The sequence below is a fragment of the Takifugu rubripes genome, chromosome 11, assembly GCF_901000725.2.
Source record: "Takifugu rubripes chromosome 11, fTakRub1.2, whole genome shotgun sequence".
Classification (NCBI taxonomy): domain Eukaryota; kingdom Metazoa; phylum Chordata; class Actinopteri; order Tetraodontiformes; family Tetraodontidae; genus Takifugu; species Takifugu rubripes.
The window spans coordinates 66,529-82,500 of record NC_042295.1 but is presented as its reverse complement, the minus strand read 5'-3'; the positions used below and the strand labels follow the sequence as shown (position 1 = coordinate 82,500).

The 15,972-nt window shown below is 46.8% G+C and overlaps 3 protein-coding genes across 12 annotated transcripts in view; all 3 read left to right on the top strand.

The window, feature by feature from the left end:
- The window catches only part of LOC101077460 (neuronal tyrosine-phosphorylated phosphoinositide-3-kinase adapter 2-like), a 12,793-nt gene extending 8,424 nt beyond the window's left edge, over positions 1 to 4,369 (top strand). The window contains exon 7 of one of the 2 annotated variants that reach the window (XM_029844330.1): positions 2,415 to 4,369. In XM_029844330.1, coding sequence (XP_029700190.1) covers positions 2,415 to 2,642 — 228 coding nt within the window. In that variant the 3' untranslated portion in view covers positions 2,643 to 4,369. Of the gene's footprint in view, positions 1 to 713; positions 1,275 to 2,414 lie in introns of those variants that run through there. The other variant, XM_029844331.1, reaches the window with a different exon arrangement.
- Positions 4,370 to 6,709: 2,340 nt separating this feature from the next.
- Positions 6,710 to 11,625, top strand: LOC101062946 (zinc finger protein 708-like). 2 transcript variants are annotated; one of them, XM_011617882.2, is made up of 8 exons: positions 6,710 to 6,837; positions 6,925 to 7,056; positions 7,803 to 8,001; positions 8,097 to 8,425; positions 8,691 to 8,742; positions 8,825 to 9,590; positions 10,741 to 10,906; positions 10,976 to 11,625. In XM_011617882.2, the coding sequence occupies exons 2-8, from the start codon at positions 6,928 to 6,930 to the stop codon at positions 11,516 to 11,518; spliced, it is 2,184 nt and encodes a 727-aa protein (XP_011616184.1). In that variant the 5' UTR covers positions 6,710 to 6,837; positions 6,925 to 6,927; the 3' UTR covers positions 11,519 to 11,625. The 2 variants fall into 2 exon arrangements, with proteins under 2 accessions (XP_011616184.1, XP_011616183.1); XM_011617881.2 differs by having other exon boundaries at positions 10,741 to 11,625.
- Positions 11,626 to 12,252: 627 nt separating this feature from the next.
- Positions 12,253 to 15,817, top strand: LOC115246477 (E3 ubiquitin-protein ligase rnf168-like). Of its 8 annotated transcripts, XM_029844334.1 has the most exons (9): positions 12,260 to 12,610; positions 12,723 to 12,773; positions 13,000 to 13,152; positions 13,242 to 13,443; positions 13,565 to 13,635; positions 13,802 to 13,957; positions 14,097 to 14,296; positions 14,624 to 14,684; positions 14,892 to 15,817. In XM_029844334.1, exons 3-9 carry the CDS (start codon positions 13,033 to 13,035, stop codon positions 15,438 to 15,440), a joined length of 1,359 nt encoding a protein of 452 aa, XP_029700194.1. In that variant the 5' UTR covers positions 12,260 to 12,610; positions 12,723 to 12,773; positions 13,000 to 13,032; the 3' UTR covers positions 15,441 to 15,817. The 8 variants fall into 8 exon arrangements, 7 of the variants coding, with proteins under 7 accessions (XP_029700195.1, XP_029700197.1, XP_029700196.1 ...); XM_029844335.1 differs by having other exon boundaries at positions 12,253 to 13,152; positions 14,097 to 14,129; positions 14,202 to 14,296; XM_029844337.1 differs by having other exon boundaries at positions 12,254 to 13,152; positions 14,097 to 14,129; positions 14,250 to 14,296.
- Positions 15,818 to 15,972: the final 155 nt, after the last annotated feature.

The window sequence follows — 15,972 nt, the reverse complement described above, 5'->3', positions numbered from 1 at the left end:
CTGCCTGTCTGTCTGTCTGCCTACCTGTCTGCCTGCCTACCTGTCTGTCTGTCTCCCTGCCTGTCTGCCTACCTGTCTGTCTGCCTGCCTGTCTGTCTGTCTCCCTGGCTGTCTGCCTGCCTGTCTGTCTGCCTCACTGCCTGTCTGTCTGTCTGTCTGTCTGCCTGTCTGTCTGCCTGCCTGCCTATCTGTCTGCCTGCCTGTCTGTCTGTCTGTCTGTCTGTCTGCCTGCCTGTCTGTCTCCCTGTCTGTCTGCCTACCTGTCTGTCTGTATGTCTCCATGTCTGTCTGCCTACCTGTCTGTCTGTCTCCCTGCCTGTCTGTCTGCCTGTCTGTCTGCCTGCCTGCCTGCCTACCTGTCTGTCTCCCTGCCTGTCTGCCTACCTGTCTGTCTGCCTGCCTGCCTGTCTGCCTACCTGTCTGTCTGTCTCCCTGCCTGTCTGCCTACCTGTCTGTCTGCCTGCCTGCCTGCCTGCCTGCCTGCCTACCTGTCTGTCTGCCTGCCTGTCTGCCTACCTGTCTGTCTGTCTGCCTGCCTGCCTGCCTGTCTGCCTACCTGTCTGTCTGTCTGCCTGCCTGTCTGCCTACCTGTCTGTCTGTCTCCCTGCCTGCCTGCCTACCTGTCTGTCTGCCTGCCTGCCTGTCTGCCTACCTGTCTGTCTGCCTGCCTGTCTCTCTGTATGGAAGTAAATCCCGCCCATCCTGTATTTCAGGACTGATTTATCTGATGAACTTTGTCCGTCAGCTGACTGAGGAAACCTTGGAAATAATTCTTGATCTGTTTTCTTGATCGATCATTTGTGCTAATTCCTGTGTTACATCACTGATTGTGGTTGAATTTAATGTATTCGTACTTCTAATATCTTTCCACTCATTTGTTTTTATATTTATATGTTCATCGTAAAACTGGTGAAACTATTGTCATCATTCTTATTGTTTAGATTTACTTGCACTAATATTGATTTTTTTGGACATCTTCCATTAGCGAAGATCGTTAGTGATTCTAACGAGATGCTCGATTTAGTCTGTTTATACCTCCATACTAACATAATCCAGCAACATAAATACTAACTAACTAACTAACCCATAAACACTAATCTGAGTAATATAAAACTGATAAATGACACCAAGAACCTTTGAAAATACTGTAAATAAAACGATTAAATCTGTCAGATGTCTTTTAAGTATTTCTGTATAAAAAATAATACCACATAAACAACTGTAGACCACCTGTCTGTCTGTCTGTCTGTCTGTCTGCCTGCCTGCCTGCCTGCCTGCCTGCCTGCCTGCCTGCCTGCCTGTCCGTCTGCCTTCCTGCCTGCCCTCCTGTCTGCCTGTCTGCCTGCCTGCCCTCCTGTCTATCTGCCTGTCTGTCTGCCTTCCTGCCTGCCCTCCTGTCTGTCTGTCTGCCTGCCTGCCCTCCTGTCTGTCTGCCTGTCTGTCTGCCTTCCTGCCTGCCCTCCTGTCTGTCTGTCTGCCTGCCTGCCTGCCTGCCTGTCTGCCTGCCCTCCTGCCTGCCTGCCTGCCTGTCTGTCTGTCTGCCTTCCTGTCTGTCTGCCTTCCTGCCTGCCTGTCTGTCTGTCTGCCTTCCTGTCTCTCTGCCTGCCTGCCTTCTTGCCCTCCTGCCTGTCTGCCTGCCTGCCTGTCTGTCTGTCTGCCTTCCTGCCTGCCCTCCTGTCTGTCTGCCTGCCCTCCTGTCTGTCTGCCTGCCTGCCTGCCTGTCTGCCTGCCTACCCGTCTGTCTGCCTGTCTGCCTTCCTGCCTGCCTGTCTGCCTGCCCTCCTGTCTGTCTGCCTGCCTGCCTGTCTGCCTGCCTACCCGTCTGTCTGCCTGTCTGCCTGCCTGCCTGCCTGTCTGCCTGCCTACCCGTCTGTCTGCCTGCCTGCCTGCCTGCCTTCCTGCCTTCCTGCCCTCCTGCCTGCCTGCCTGTCTGCCTGCCTTCCTGTCTGTCTGCCTGCCTGCCTTCCTGCCCTCCTGTCTGTCTGCCTGTCTGTCTGCCTGTCTATGTTAGACGTGGACACATGAAACATCTGCACACATACGATGAATCCACATTCAAAACTGCTGGGTCACCATGACGACGCCAGACTTGGCTTGTTTGGACACGTTTGACTCGACACACTAAGGCGGTTTTCTCTCATGAGCATGTTTGGTTTTTAATTATCGCTCTTATCTCATCAGCTAAACTGTAGCAGGTTTTATTGCCAATATGCCACAAATTAGGTACACACACAACACACGACTACAACACATCAAAAATCTTTCTGATAAATATTAACTCCAACTTAGTTCATTAAGTAGTGTCAACGGGCTGTTTTATTATTATTTTGCGCTCATTAGCCAAGCAATCACAAATATAAGGAGAGGACAGAGTTAGCACTGGTGGCTAACTAGCTAGCACATTTACATTCCAGATGCCGTGGCTCTGTGGAGACGCCACCATGATGGAGATGATCCAGAAAAAACGTGTTCTGTGTCGAGAGATCAAAGCTCGTCAGCGGCCTGAAAAGAATCTGTGTAAGCAGGACAGTATGCCCATCCTGCCCAGCTGGAGGAGGAAACTGCCCCCGCCCTACTCTGCTGCCCCCACCGCCAAGGCCCCCGGACACCCCACCACCGTGTTCTGGGACACGGCCATCTGAGGCAGACCCCATCATGATGAAATAGCCATCAGGCCACGCCAGCCAGTGACACCTCCGTCTTTGATCTTTGATTTCCTGAATTCTGGTACAAAAGGGTTTTATTAATGATAATTAATAGTTATTATTATTATACATTATAATTAAAGCTATATTGATAGAAAAATAACAGAACATACTGTTGTACGAAATAGATCAAACATTTATTCTTTGAAATGTTCAGAAACTTTTTATTTTGTAATTAATGTTACATCAAAGGTGTTATCTTGCCAACCAATCAGAACACGGGGAGGCGTGGCCATTCAGGTGTAGCAGAGCTTTGCGTTTTTTTTCTATCTGAATGGTTCCAATGTTTGTTTTTTAAATTCTGACACTCGTGTAGCAGAAGGCGTAAAAATATTTATGAAACTGTAAAATGTAAAAAAAGGTTTGACCCGAATGTGTCGCCAACATCTTTTATACGCCAACAGAATCTGTGATGTCTGTTTTGTGTGCAAGAAAAAGTCTGTACAAGATGATGTTTTTATATTCAAAAGGAATTTTATTATAATAAGAAAAGCACTATTTTAAGATGAGAATATTTTGACACACTAGCTGATCTGCTGTCATCTGTGGATCCAGAAATACAGATGAAATTTAAATTGAACTCCAGATTAGACAAATTAGACACACAGAGACTTTGATGAGCCGAGTTTGGAACTAAACATTGAATCACTTTCATCACCAGTGTTGCCATAGTGACATCAGGCCAGATCAGGGGATCAAATTTCAACTGTTAGCTGTTAGCCAGCACCACATTTGTCTTCCTGCTGGAGACATCTCATGTTGCTATGGTAACACAGAGCAGCATGGTGGCAGCAAACGTGTGAAACGGTGCCCCTGTAGGTGTAGAATCACATCGAAATCTTTAAAAACAGAATAAAATAAACAAAATAAACTTTACTAGTCAAACAAGATCATCAGAGTCTCCTCAAAAAGTCATGTGACCCACTGGGTCTGTGGGACGGTGGAAAGATGGATTTAGCAATGATGAGCTGACTGACATGATATCAATGGAAAAACAAATGATGCAAAGTGTGTTTAGAATTTGTGGTGAAACCACAGAGAAGCTTAAAGTGTGAGAACACACGCACGCGCGCGCACGCACACACACACACACACACTTGTTCTGTTTGCAGCCTCATGAAATGAGATCAGCTGTGATTGAATCCAAGTGCACTTCTTTAGTTCAGAACATGCTACAAAGAGCAGCATTAGATGTTCTTTACACACCAGAGTGTTTCTGATATCATTGTGACCACGTGTCTGTTCGTGTGTACAGAAGAAATTAGAGCCACTCCAAATGTTAGTGAAGCTAACTTGTATGTGCATTACTTTGCTAATTATTATTAATGATTAATTTGGAAATAATCAGAAATGTTTTATAATCAGGAAAAATCAGATTTCTTCTCAAATAATATGTTAAAAAAACAATAAATTTTCTTCTCTTCTGTATCATTTGAAAATCTCTGGATTTTTTTTTCTTGTCAGGTTAAACTTAAGATTCAAGATTTCTTCTGTTATGTTTGTGCATCCATCCTGAAATGTAGCCTCAGGACAACACACACACACACACACACACACACATAATCGTTCTGACTGTGAATTCAGTGAAGGTGTTGCTTAAAAAACGAAATCATCACAGAAATCTGTCAAATGATGCTTTCTGCAAGAAATGACCTGGACAACCTTTAAACATTCCATCTGAATTTTCTGAAAAGAGCCTGTTGGTATCAAATTAATGACTGAATTTAAAAAACAACATTCTTTTGGTGTTTTTATGTTTAATCTCTGCACTTTCATCATGAACATGGTCTTCTTTGTAACGTCAAATGTGTGATCACGTTTAAATTAGACAAGAAAGAAATAAAACATATGCATACACAAACTCAAGTTTTCCTCTTTTTATGAGCTTTTCAGCTGTTTTCATCTAAAATCATCTTTTTTTCATTAGAACTGTAGCCAGGCTGAGACAATTGTTCAGTTATGATATGAGTTATGATAAAAAGATCACTTGGAATGATGATAAATATTTTTGTCTGAGCATGAGAGTACAAATGGAACGAGCATTGGTTGGATGGGTTATAACCTGTCTGTAGCCTTGCAGAACAGGCAGGTTTGAACCAAACAGTCCCTTAGTCAAATATTTCTCCCTCTTCGCAATGCTTGTGGTTTCGTTTCGTTTTCTGCCGCTTATCCGGATCCGGGTCGCGGGGGCAGCAGCTTCAGGAGGGATGCCCAGACAGCCTCTCCCCGGCCACTTCCATCAGCTCCTCCGGGGGGACCCCCAGCCGCTCCTGAACCAGGCCAGAGATGTGATCCCTCCACCTGGTCCTGGGCCGGCCTCCTCCCGGTGGGACATGTCCGGAACACTTCTAAATTTCTCCCTCTTCGCAATGTTTGTGGTAAGTTTTTAAATTAAAAAAATCAACTTAAAAATAAAGTAAATTTAAAAAAAATGAGAAACAAGGTGTAGCTGGGAGTAAAAACTTGAGAGGAGTGGTACTCGAATACAATGACAGGATTTAAAGGTCGATAATCAAGTCCAATTTAAATGAAGGGACAGGAACATAGAAGGAAACATACATATACAAAAAGGAGAAAAGAACTTTGGGAGTTACAAAGGTTAGGGTTACTAACCCTCGTAACCTAATACCGACTCTTAGAGGAAATTGGAAGTCTAATATACGAAGCCCCTTCGGGGTGCGCGCCACACTTGGTGCGCCAGTGGTGCCCATGGTTACAAACTGCCACGTTTGACAGGCTGCTTCCTTTGAAGAAGGCAGCCTGTCCTTTCGCACAAGCTTTCTTCCGTAGGTGCAGGCAAACCTGGTTGCAAGCTCATACCACCTCCTACACTCTGTCAGCCGTTATGCCGCCTCTGTCATCGAACACCAGCACCCTTTTACCAGGTGGGTCAACAAGTATGGCTAACCATGAAGGACATTCCCCTTCGAGTTGATTCACAGAAGTTGGCGCCTAAATTCAGTCCGTTCCTTATCGAGAGGGTGATAAATCCTGTGGCAGTGAGGTTGAAGCAGCCCAGGTCCATGTGGATTCACCTGACTTTCCATGTCTCCAGAGTTAAGCTGGTACATTAGAGCCCTCTGGTTCCAGCACCTCCACTTCGCTTGCCTCCTCATCTTGTTGACGGTGGCCCTGCATATTCAGTCTGGCACCTGCTACAGGTACGTCATCAGGGAAGAGGATGGCGGTAACTAGAGGATTGGGAGGGTTATGGACCAGAAGAAAGGTCATGGGTTCCCACTTGCCACATCTTGGATCGGGCCCTAATGCTGACTTCAAGACGCGGCATCCCAAGCTGTTCCGAGGGAGACCTTCGGCAGGTAGAGCCAGCATGTCCTCAATGCCTGGTCTTTCCAAAGGTTAGTGGTTCTATCGGGAGCATGTTGGATGATGGAGGTGCCCCTCACTGGTCTCCCACCACCATGCTGTCCAGTTTTGCGATGTCTGTTTAACACCTTCAGCCTGACTGGTTCCTGCGATTACAACTGTCTAAACAACAATCCTGTCAAGGAAGGGTCAACTGACCTTTATTACACTTGCTAATGATTCTACCATTCCTAACTTCTAAAGTACTTCTAACAGAAAATAGAAACATATGGTACAACACATAGTAACAAGATAAACACAATTCTCTTCAACTAATTTCTATTGAAGTTGCTCAGTGGCACATGCATTATGTACAGTAGTAGAAAAAGTTTGGGCACCCTTGACAATTGGCATTATTTTTATTCACCAATCATTGGGTGTTTTCTTCCTGTTAGAGGTGTTAATCTATGAAATAACCTTAATGATGAATTAAAATAAGGTTGTAGTTGATTTGGTTGGTTTATGGCGCTGCAACCCATTTATTGGCTGTTCTAGATGTCTCTTTCACCATGTTAACCTCTGGAAAACGGTATTTTAGTGCTCGATGGAAGCCAGTGACCGTTTCCCATAATTGTTGTACCGAGGTTTGGCCAGCACGGGTTTTGCATCAAACTGGGGGGGCGATTCCTGTTTCCATTTCTCTTAACGGAACCGTTGGAATGAAGTTTGTCCACGTGGAGGTGCCGTAGGCCGCTGTCCAAGATGGCGGCTCGTTCGCGCATGCTCAGTGCAAATCGGGTAAAATAGTGATAAACCCTTCGAACTGGTGAGTTCACCTCTTTCGTTTGATTGTGAACTATTTGATCCAAACGTGGGAGTTGTGGTTAGAATTGACCGTCCGTCTACTTTGTAGCTCATGATGGAAACAAGAGACGACGTGGTGACCCGAACTTTCTGCTCGCAGACGAAGCTAATCGTTGATCTGGCGGTGGAGTCCGCCGCCTCCGTTGTGCTGAGGTTCGATCCAGAGTGGAAGGAGAGGCAGGTGAGGACGAAAGTGCCGCATTTACCCCAACCCTAAAGCTCCTAACCCTAACCCAAGCTCCTATCCCTAACCCTAACCCTCCAGGACGCCCGATCAAATCACCATCTACAGCCCAACCAATCACTTGAAATATGATTCTGCTCTTAGCTAAACAGTCAACAGCATTGCTACATTGTGAAGATTTCTGCATGTTCTGAAAGTTTGCCAATGTAGAAGCTAATCTTCATCTGTCATGATCACAAAACAAGAGGCACGATGAATAATGTCGGGGTCACACAGACAACTGAGCCAGCCTTCAGATACAGCTGGCTTGGAGGCACTGGCAGCTCCACATCGATGCAGGGGTGTCATGGACTGGGCCACAAGTTCCAGGAACACATGGGTGGAGATAGTGTGTTGACAGTCAAACAGCTGAAGACGGGGGTCTTGGGTGAATTTAGCATCATAAAGATGAGAAGCTGAAAACAGACCAAGAATTGAAGGCTAAGTGAGAGAATCTCCGAACTTCAGGAGAGGACCAGTGATGAGGATGATGACCCGTTAGTGTCGATCATTGTTTTCCCTGTGAGGTTTATATTGATCATTTACTGGTTCGCTGATTGTTGCCTTATGAAATAACTTCTTTTGGATATAAATTAGCCAAAAATATGAATGTTAATTTTGGTTCATGTTTGTATTTCTTGTAGAGAAACACCTGTACTGTGAAACAGTGTTTTCAGTAGCTCATGCTGACTGTTTCCTGATAGGCTCAGGTCAGCGCCGTCCTGTGTGCGTTGAGTCGAGAGGCTGTCCGTCAGATCTGCAGAGTGTTCAGGGAGCTGTTTGTCCACGTCACGACTGAGAATGCTGCTCTGCTGGACCGAATACGACACCTGGAGACCGAAATGAAGTCACAGGTCAACGAGAACAACTCGGCGCCGACCGTCTATAAGATCAAACCGGCAGGTTAGACGAGAGGGTGACGAGTGCTCCTTAGATGCAGATATGGTGACGGTGTAGCGTCGTTTCACTGGCATCATCTGTGTGTTTTGAATGTTCAGATGAGCCGGCCCTGTCACTGGACCTCAGCCAACCAGCTGCCAACCCTGCTGTGCTTGCCATGGCTATCCTCAGTTCCACAGAATCCATGAGCAAAACCAGCAGCAATCATCAGGTCCCTCTTGTCATCATCAGCCAGCCACTGCCTAAAACTGCCATAGGCCAGAACGGCAGCGGCGCTGCCCTTGTGACATCCAATCAGGGTGACGCTGATGGAGCTGATGGCTGCACACTTGATCTGGTGTTGGAGCTGGACCAAATCTCCAAAGAAACTGAGGAATCACTGTCGTCTTCCTATGTGGCATCACTTCCTGTGGCTGGTCAACCTTCGGTGAGTGAAGCCATGACCACATTAAGAGAGGAAAGAATTTCTTATTTACTTTCTTTTGAGAGCCATAAAAGTTTAATGTTTAGGTCTCATATTCACTACTCAATTACTGGAAAACCGGGTTCTGTGAGAGATTAGATACATTTATCTGCATGTGTACTCAATTTAATATCTATGTGTTCCTTAATGTCATCATTTTATGGAATTAACAAGCTAATTCAGATCAGGCTGGCTTGTTTCTGCTATTATGATTAATGGTGTTTTGTAGGAAGTTGAACTGAAAATCGATGGGGTTCCAACGGAAGCAGACCATCGACCAGGTGAGACATTCAGAATCCTCAGTGTGGGATATTTTAAACACAATGATCCAGTTGGCTTGATCTGTGTACGGTCTTCCACCAGCCAGTGACGAGGAAGAGCAGAAGGAGCTGGAGAGGAGGAGAAGAAGGGAGTTGTATAAAGAGAAGAGGTTCTTCTGCGAGCTTTGTGACAAAGGTTTCCACCAGCGGCACCAGCTGCAGAAGCACATGGTGTGTCACGTCAAACCTTTCCCCTGCACGTCCTGTGACAAAGGCTTCTACAAAGCAAAGGCACTGCAGAAGCACCTTCTGAGCCACCAGCTGAGAGAGGCACAGGAGAAAGACCCTGACAAGCTGCTGCACTGTGACCAGTGTGACAAGAAGTTCCGGCTGCTGCGGCAGCTCCGCGTCCACCAGGCTGGACACCGGCTTGAGAAGACTCCATTAAAATGTCACACCTGCGAGCGCACCTTCACCTCCACCAGCGCTCTCCGCTGCCACGAGGTGTCGCATGCTGACGTCAAACCTTTTATGTGTGATATCTGTGGAAAGGGCTTTGCCCGGAAGAAGAGCCTGCAGGAGCACCAGACCATCCACACCGGTGCTCGACCGTACACCTGCCCAACCTGTGGCAAGAAGTTCTCCACCACCAGTAACCTGCGCGTCCACAAGAGGTCTCACTCAGAAGAGCGTCCGTTCAAGTGCTCTGAATGCAACAAGGCCTTCAAGTGTAAGATGGGGCTACTGCAGCACAGAGTGGTGCATTCTGGGGAGAAACCCTTCATGTGTCAAACCTGCGGCCTCAGTTTCGGCCTCAAGTACAACTTCCAAAGACACTTGAGGCTCCACAATGGAGAGAAACCCTTCAGGTACAGAGATCAGGCACCCATATACATTCACTTTGCATTTACGTGCACAGGACTTCTTGTTGTGACAGCTTGTTTAGCCATGTGGCTAACAGTAGACATAGTATTGGTTGGTGAAGCGAAATCACCATGGTTACACTTGCCTCCTGCTTGGTAACAGGGATTATGTTTCTCTTTTTATTGTTGAATTATCCATGATGGGCTGAAGTTTTACATTACATTTTAGCAGTTGCTTTTGTTCAAAGCAAATTACCTTGAGAAGTTTATTCATGGATCAAATTTAGAAACATCAGATTTAGCTGCACAGCACCAAACATGAAGTTACGCAAGATAGTTAAAAATAGTATATAAAAATACAATATACATACAATAATGGCAGCAAAAATGTGCTGGAAACGTATACCTTATCTGGTGACATGAATTCAATAATAATGGTGCTGAATGACAGTCAGTGCATCAATTGGACGACGCTTCTCCCTCGACTGGTGTGGAAAAGAAGGCAACCCAGATTTCTGTCCCAATAGCAGTTTCCAGTACTGGAATTATGGGTTAGTCGAGCCACCTTCCTCTGCTGGGTGTGCAGTGTTTTACTTTGTTCTTGGGCGCCACTCGTTGACCGGTGGCGGCCGCGGCTAAATCAGCAGCAGCCATGGACGAGTTCACACGACAACAAAATCGTCCTTTCCAAAAATAATTTGGCAATAGTTTCTACCAGCTGCTACCACACAGCAGACTGTAAATAACTCATTGGGAGGTTTGGGAGCAAATTCTAACCAAAACGTAGCACAAGCGCAGATCAGAGAGGCCAGCACGCCGTCCCCGTGCTCCTGTAAACCGACTCACCCAAGCTGTCTGAGGGTGGTAGTCCAGCTACATCCGGACTTCTCTGGGCTGATTTAAATTAAGTTAGGCTGCCACAAGCATTTATGTCATGCAGGAATTTGGTGTCCTTCAAGTTTACAGGACAGGCAAAGTAATCAACTCGTTAACAGATTGAAAACTGAAGTGTGAGACAGATGAAGTCCTGCCAGGGTTAGGGTTAGGGTTCGTTTAGGGTTAGGGTTGGTTTAGGGTAGATGCTGCTCTGCAGGAACAGAAACACCAGGAACACATCCAGAAACCTCCATCTGAACAGTCTCTTGTCTTGTCTCAGGTGCGATAAATGTGATGAGGGCTTTACAGGAACGTGGGCTCTGAAGACCCACATGCTGGTCCATGGTGCAGAGAAGCCATTCATGTGTGACCTCTGTGGAAAGACCTTTTTCTACAACTGTCAGCTGCAGAAACACCAGCAGGTTGTTCACGGCAACAAAGACAAGGTGAGCGGCACCCCCCACAGGTGGAGCAGCACCACCGCCAAATCTTTCAGCTGTAAAGTTTGTCTGAAGGCCTTCAGCAGCACCACCACCCTGAGGACACATGAGAAGAGTCATACCGCGGCCAAAGAGTTCAGCTGCTCCACCTGTGGGAAGGCCTTCCATCTGCGGCACCTCTACCTGTACCACCTGAGGCAGCACACAGGTGAGCGGCCCCACGTCTGCACCATCTGCCACAAAGGCTTCTTGCTGCCATCACAGTTGAAACGCCACAAACTGTTGCACACCGGCATCAAGCCGCACAAATGTGAGCAGTGTGGGAAGGAGTTCAAGACGCCCCAGAACTACCAGCGCCATTTAATGGTCCACACTGGAGAGAGGCCCTACGCGTGCACTGTGTGTAACCGCAGGTTCAGGCAGTCCAACCAGGTCAAGGCTCACATGCAGGTGCACACAGGAGTGAAGCTGTACAGCTGCGTACGCTGCAGCCGTGGCTTCTCCGAGTCCAGATCGCTCAAGAAGCACCGATGTGGAGATGATGTGGCTGATGCCCAGTCCAGACACGGGAAACACAAGACTGATTTCATGTGGAGCGACGGATTTATCAACCATTGAGTCCTGTGGTGCACTGCTCAGGAACTTTGGCCAACCAGCTTGATCTGTTCAAACATTCAGATTTATAGACTGAAATAAACACACAATCTTGATTTTAATATCTTAAAGCTGTCAAAAGTTTTCCTTTTCTTCTAAAATGTTGTCACTCGGCTTATGCAGTTTTAATCACTTCTGTTTGCTTGTAAACTTTATATATATATATATATTTTTTTTTTTTACGTTACCCAAAGCACCTAAAGAAAATAAGATTTCTATTAAGCTATTTTTGTCCTGTTGGAGATTAAGTAGATGTGGTGAAGCCTACCAGTAGTTTATGTGCTGCGAGACATTTTTGGAGGGAGACATGAGCCCTGGCCACTAGTCCAAGCAGGCTAAATAAAATGCTATTTGGCAAAGACAAATGACTTGGTTAACATTTGTAATATCTTGCAATCATAGCACATCGCCAGCCTTAATCCAGTGCCGGATGTGCCACGTGAACATGCAGGTAGGCTCGGTTCTGTAACTGTGATGCACCTTCTCAATATCGAGAATAATTGCTAGAATTCTGCTCAAAGAACAGAAGGAAACTAGGGTAATTTAAAAGTCCTTACTAGCATGTTTAAGTAGCTAAAAACTGCCGAGGTAGAGCCTTATTTTTCTCGATGAGCCTCTGGAGGGGCGGATTTTGGGTCCAACAAAAGCACGTGACCAACGCCATGTTTTCATCCCACAGTTTGGACTCGGAGGTGCTTCCTGGGTAATAGATAAACGGTGCCGACAGAGCGGCCATCTTGGTGCAGTGCCTTTCGCCCCTCGATCTACTTCTATCGGGCCTATATATACTGTATGTTTATGGCAGTCTGCTGACAGCGAACAAGTTCACTGAAAGGAATGGGCGCCATCGGTACCGGTGTATATCGGGGGCCCAGTTCGGCGTCTGCAGAAAGTGCGCATGCGCGGGGCCTGGTGCGGCGTCTGCAGAAAGTGCGCATGCGCAGAAACCAATTCGAGTTCCGGGTTCGGGTCGGGCACTGAGGCTGGATTCCGCGGGTAGTTGATGCTAACAAAGCAATATGTCAGACTGACTAGTTTATTCACTTGGTGAATTATGTAAGTTATTACATCTCTGGTGAGGATGTCTTGCATGAATTACACGGATACATTAAGTCCGTCGGTTACGTTGTCTTGTGAACTATTATGGTCTTTGCCCCCGACTTAACAGGAATAATGAGGGGTTTCGCTAACGGAGACGACTTGCAACGACCGTCTTGTGGTGATTTGGACTCTTGAACTTTATTTTCCGAGTTTACAGGGCCGTTGTCAACTGTCATGTACTGCTGCCACTTTAACAGTTTCGTTCACTTTCCAGCTCCTTGACCCAATCACGTTGAGATGAAAAGCAACGTATATAGTCTGGCTTCATTTGTAGGTTTTGTTGTGCCATTTAGACAGTAACATTAAACCGTTATTTCTTTCAATACGGCCCTGACCGAGCCTAGAAGAGAACAACAGCCATCATATCCAATGTTAAAATGTCGGGCAGAGGAGGGAGGAGAGAATCGACCCTAACCCTCCAGGACTGTCGCTGCCCCGTGTGTCTGGAGATTCTCTGTGAGCCAGTTACTCTGCCCTGCACACACACCTTCTGTAAGGCAAGATACACACTTCCCTAGACTTCTGACGACCCCCGCCAACAGTCTGGTGTTGGCGGCTGAATGTAACGGGGTTCTTTGTGTTACAGGGCTGTTTCCTGGAGTCTGTGGATAAAGCCACTCTGTGCTGTCCACTATGTAGGAAGCGAGTCTCCACATGGGCCCGACAGAACAGCCGTAACAACACATTGGTCAACCAACAGCTCTGGAACCAGATCCAGGACCAGTTCCCTTTGCATTGTCAGCGGCGCCTCAGTGGGCAGGATGGTGGGATGGAGGATAACCTGGGAGGTACAAAATATCCAATTAACGTGATTGATGAAGCGTGCAGAAGAATCTGTGTTAGAGTTGCCAGTGTATCAGTGTGTGGACCATAAATGTGTGTGTGTGCCTGCATGCAATGTGTGTGTAGTTGCTGTGTGTGTCCCCAGAGTCAGCGAGCCTGGAGAGCTGAGGCAGGAGTACGAGGACCAGGTTTCTAGAGTGAGTTCAGTCTGTTGTGCTTGCTCCGTGTTTCTGAGGAAAAATAGATTTGTTCATTTCAAAGTTCTTAATGTGAGCAGCAAGATCCTGTTTTAGTGGCTCCTCTGCTGCAAAAGGGAATGTTGAACAGGCTTGTGTCAGCGTTTTACTGTGATGTCATCATCAGCTGACGGAGGAGAAGCGAGTGTTTGAGGAGGAGGAGCGGAGGGCCAGCGAGGAGTACATCCAGAGGCTGCTGGCTGAGGAGGAGCAGCTGCAGGAGGAGCAAAGGAGAAGGCACCAAGATGACGAGAGGCTGGCCAGATTAATCAGTAGTCAGCTGGTCAGTGTTTTCATCACTTCGTTATTAGAAGCACTAATATTAGTAACGGCTCCACTGAGGCTCCTCCAGCTCCAATTCATCAGTCCCCTTTTTTGACATCCTCTCCTTCACATGAATGCAAACTGTTATTGTGCTTCAGAACCCTGCTGATGCCACACCAGCCAAGAGGGAGGTCACCACACCAGCCAAGAGGGAGGTCACCACACCAGCCAAGAGGGAGGTCACCACACCAGCCAAGAGGGAGGTCACCACACCAGCCAAGAGGGAGGTCACCACACCAGCCAAGAGGGAGGTCACCACACCAGCCAAGAGGGAGGTCACCACTGGACAGATGGACAAGTAGGTCTCTGTCAGGTGGACACGTCCTTCATACTTTCATGATCTACACCTTTTATAAAGAACTTCTAGCAACTAAGTTCTGTATAAAAGGTGTACATCACATATAAATATCTACAAAAGAACATAAACAAAATTAAAGGTTAAAAAGCTTTTAATGGTTATTAAAAATAGTGAAGGTCTCTGACTAATGGACAATGGCAGATTGTTCCAGAATTTAGGCAGAGAAATCAGGAATGCTCTGTCCCCTCTGTTGATAGTGTGTGTGTGTGTGTGTGTGTGTGTGTGTGTGTGTGTGTGTGTGTGTGTGTGTGTGTGTGCGCGCCTCAGGTTTCTGAGTCCTCGACCGTCTCAATGCAGCCCCGCTGACAGCAAGTTAACAGCCAACAAGGTCAGGTCATCAGGTCATCAGCTCCGTGTTTGAGGAGCATTTCAACATCGGAGAACAACAGTGAAATAAAGAAGTCCAGGAACGTTCGGGTTCCTGGACTAAAGTTGCACCAGCTCCAATAACCTGGTGATTTAAGCCAGAGAGCAGCTACTTTATGCGTGAAGTCTGATATATTGAGTTTGACCAAACATACACTTCTTGTTTTAGGAGAGCATGGTTTCTCTGAGTTCCCTCCATCAGCTGGAGCTACACGGTCTTGGATCAGAGAGTCCAGACCTCCTCCCAACGTTTCTGACATCTGCCACAATGGACCAGTTTCATGTGAGCACTGATGGAGAAACCTCCTCCAAAAGATCACATTCAGACGACAGGAGGACGCCTCCCAAACGTGTGTGTCTTCAGCCCTGCTCCACTTCCCGTCCTGACATGCCTGCGGTGGAGCAGCTGAGCAGACAGCAACAGGAGGAGGAGGACCACAGACTTGCCCTGCTTCTCCAGAAGGAACTGGATCAGGAGGAAAGAGATGTCAATAGACGCAAAGGCTCTAGCGATGCTTACTCACTGCGCCTAAGCAGCCAGGCGAAGGTGGCAAGCAGCTCCTCGACACCCAGGAAGACGTCCAGCACTCCAAAAACATCTGTTCCAAAGACCAGCTCTGCTCCTAGGGCGTCCTCCACCACCACCTCTAGTCCATCAGTCTGTAGAGGCAGAAAACAGGCCACTCTGACTGAAATGTTCTCCAGCTTCAGCAGATGAAGGAGGCACCTCTGTAGACACACATGAGAGCAGCAGAAGCACTCTTAAAGGTTAAACGGAGGCTTATGTTGCCATCACGGGACCAGCCGGAAACAGGAAAGAGAACACTACTGAGATCCATTATTATAGTATTATAATCCGGTCATCAGCCATGGCTCAGCCTTTGTCTCATTTAGAAACCACCCGTGGGTGATGACCTCATTCTCTAATCTAGCACCAACAATGAACCCAACTGATTGGTTGGAACCTGAAGACGCCACTGGGGGATTATTTTTCTAGAGCCTGAGCTGACTCAAAAATATATTTTTTCTGTTTGAACATTAAAATAATTTCTTTGATATTAAAATAAAAATTCCGGTTGCCATGGTGAAAGTTAAGGTGTGATTAATGTTGCTGCTGATGTTGAAGGTCGACGTCTATACTTCAGACCTGCGAGCGCTTCGATTCTTGATTTACATCCTGGTTAATATTTTAGCCCCTTTTTTTTATCCAATTTCTCTTGAATGCAGAGGTCACAAGGTCAGCATGAGTT

Bases quoted from the DNA above. Each gene is read 5' to 3' on its own strand.
- LOC101062946 (XM_011617881.2), top strand. From the start codon at position 6,928: ATGATGGAAACAAGAGACGACGTGGTGACCCGAACTTTCTGCTCGCAG. The intron at 8,743-8,824 runs GTGAGACATTCA...GTCTTCCACCAG, and splicing joins GGAAGCAGACCATCGACCAG to CCAGTGACGAGGAAGAGCAG. The intron at 9,591-10,740 runs GTACAGAGATCA...GTCTTGTCTCAG, and splicing joins AATGGAGAGAAACCCTTCAG to GTGCGATAAATGTGATGAGG.
- LOC115246477 (XM_029844334.1), top strand. From the start codon at position 13,033: ATGTCGGGCAGAGGAGGGAGGAGAGAATCGACCCTAACCCTCCAGGAC. The intron at 13,636-13,801 runs GTGAGTTCAGTC...TGTCATCATCAG, and splicing joins ACGAGGACCAGGTTTCTAGA to CTGACGGAGGAGAAGCGAGT. The intron at 14,297-14,623 runs GTAGGTCTCTGT...TGCGCGCCTCAG, and splicing joins ACCACTGGACAGATGGACAA to GTTTCTGAGTCCTCGACCGT.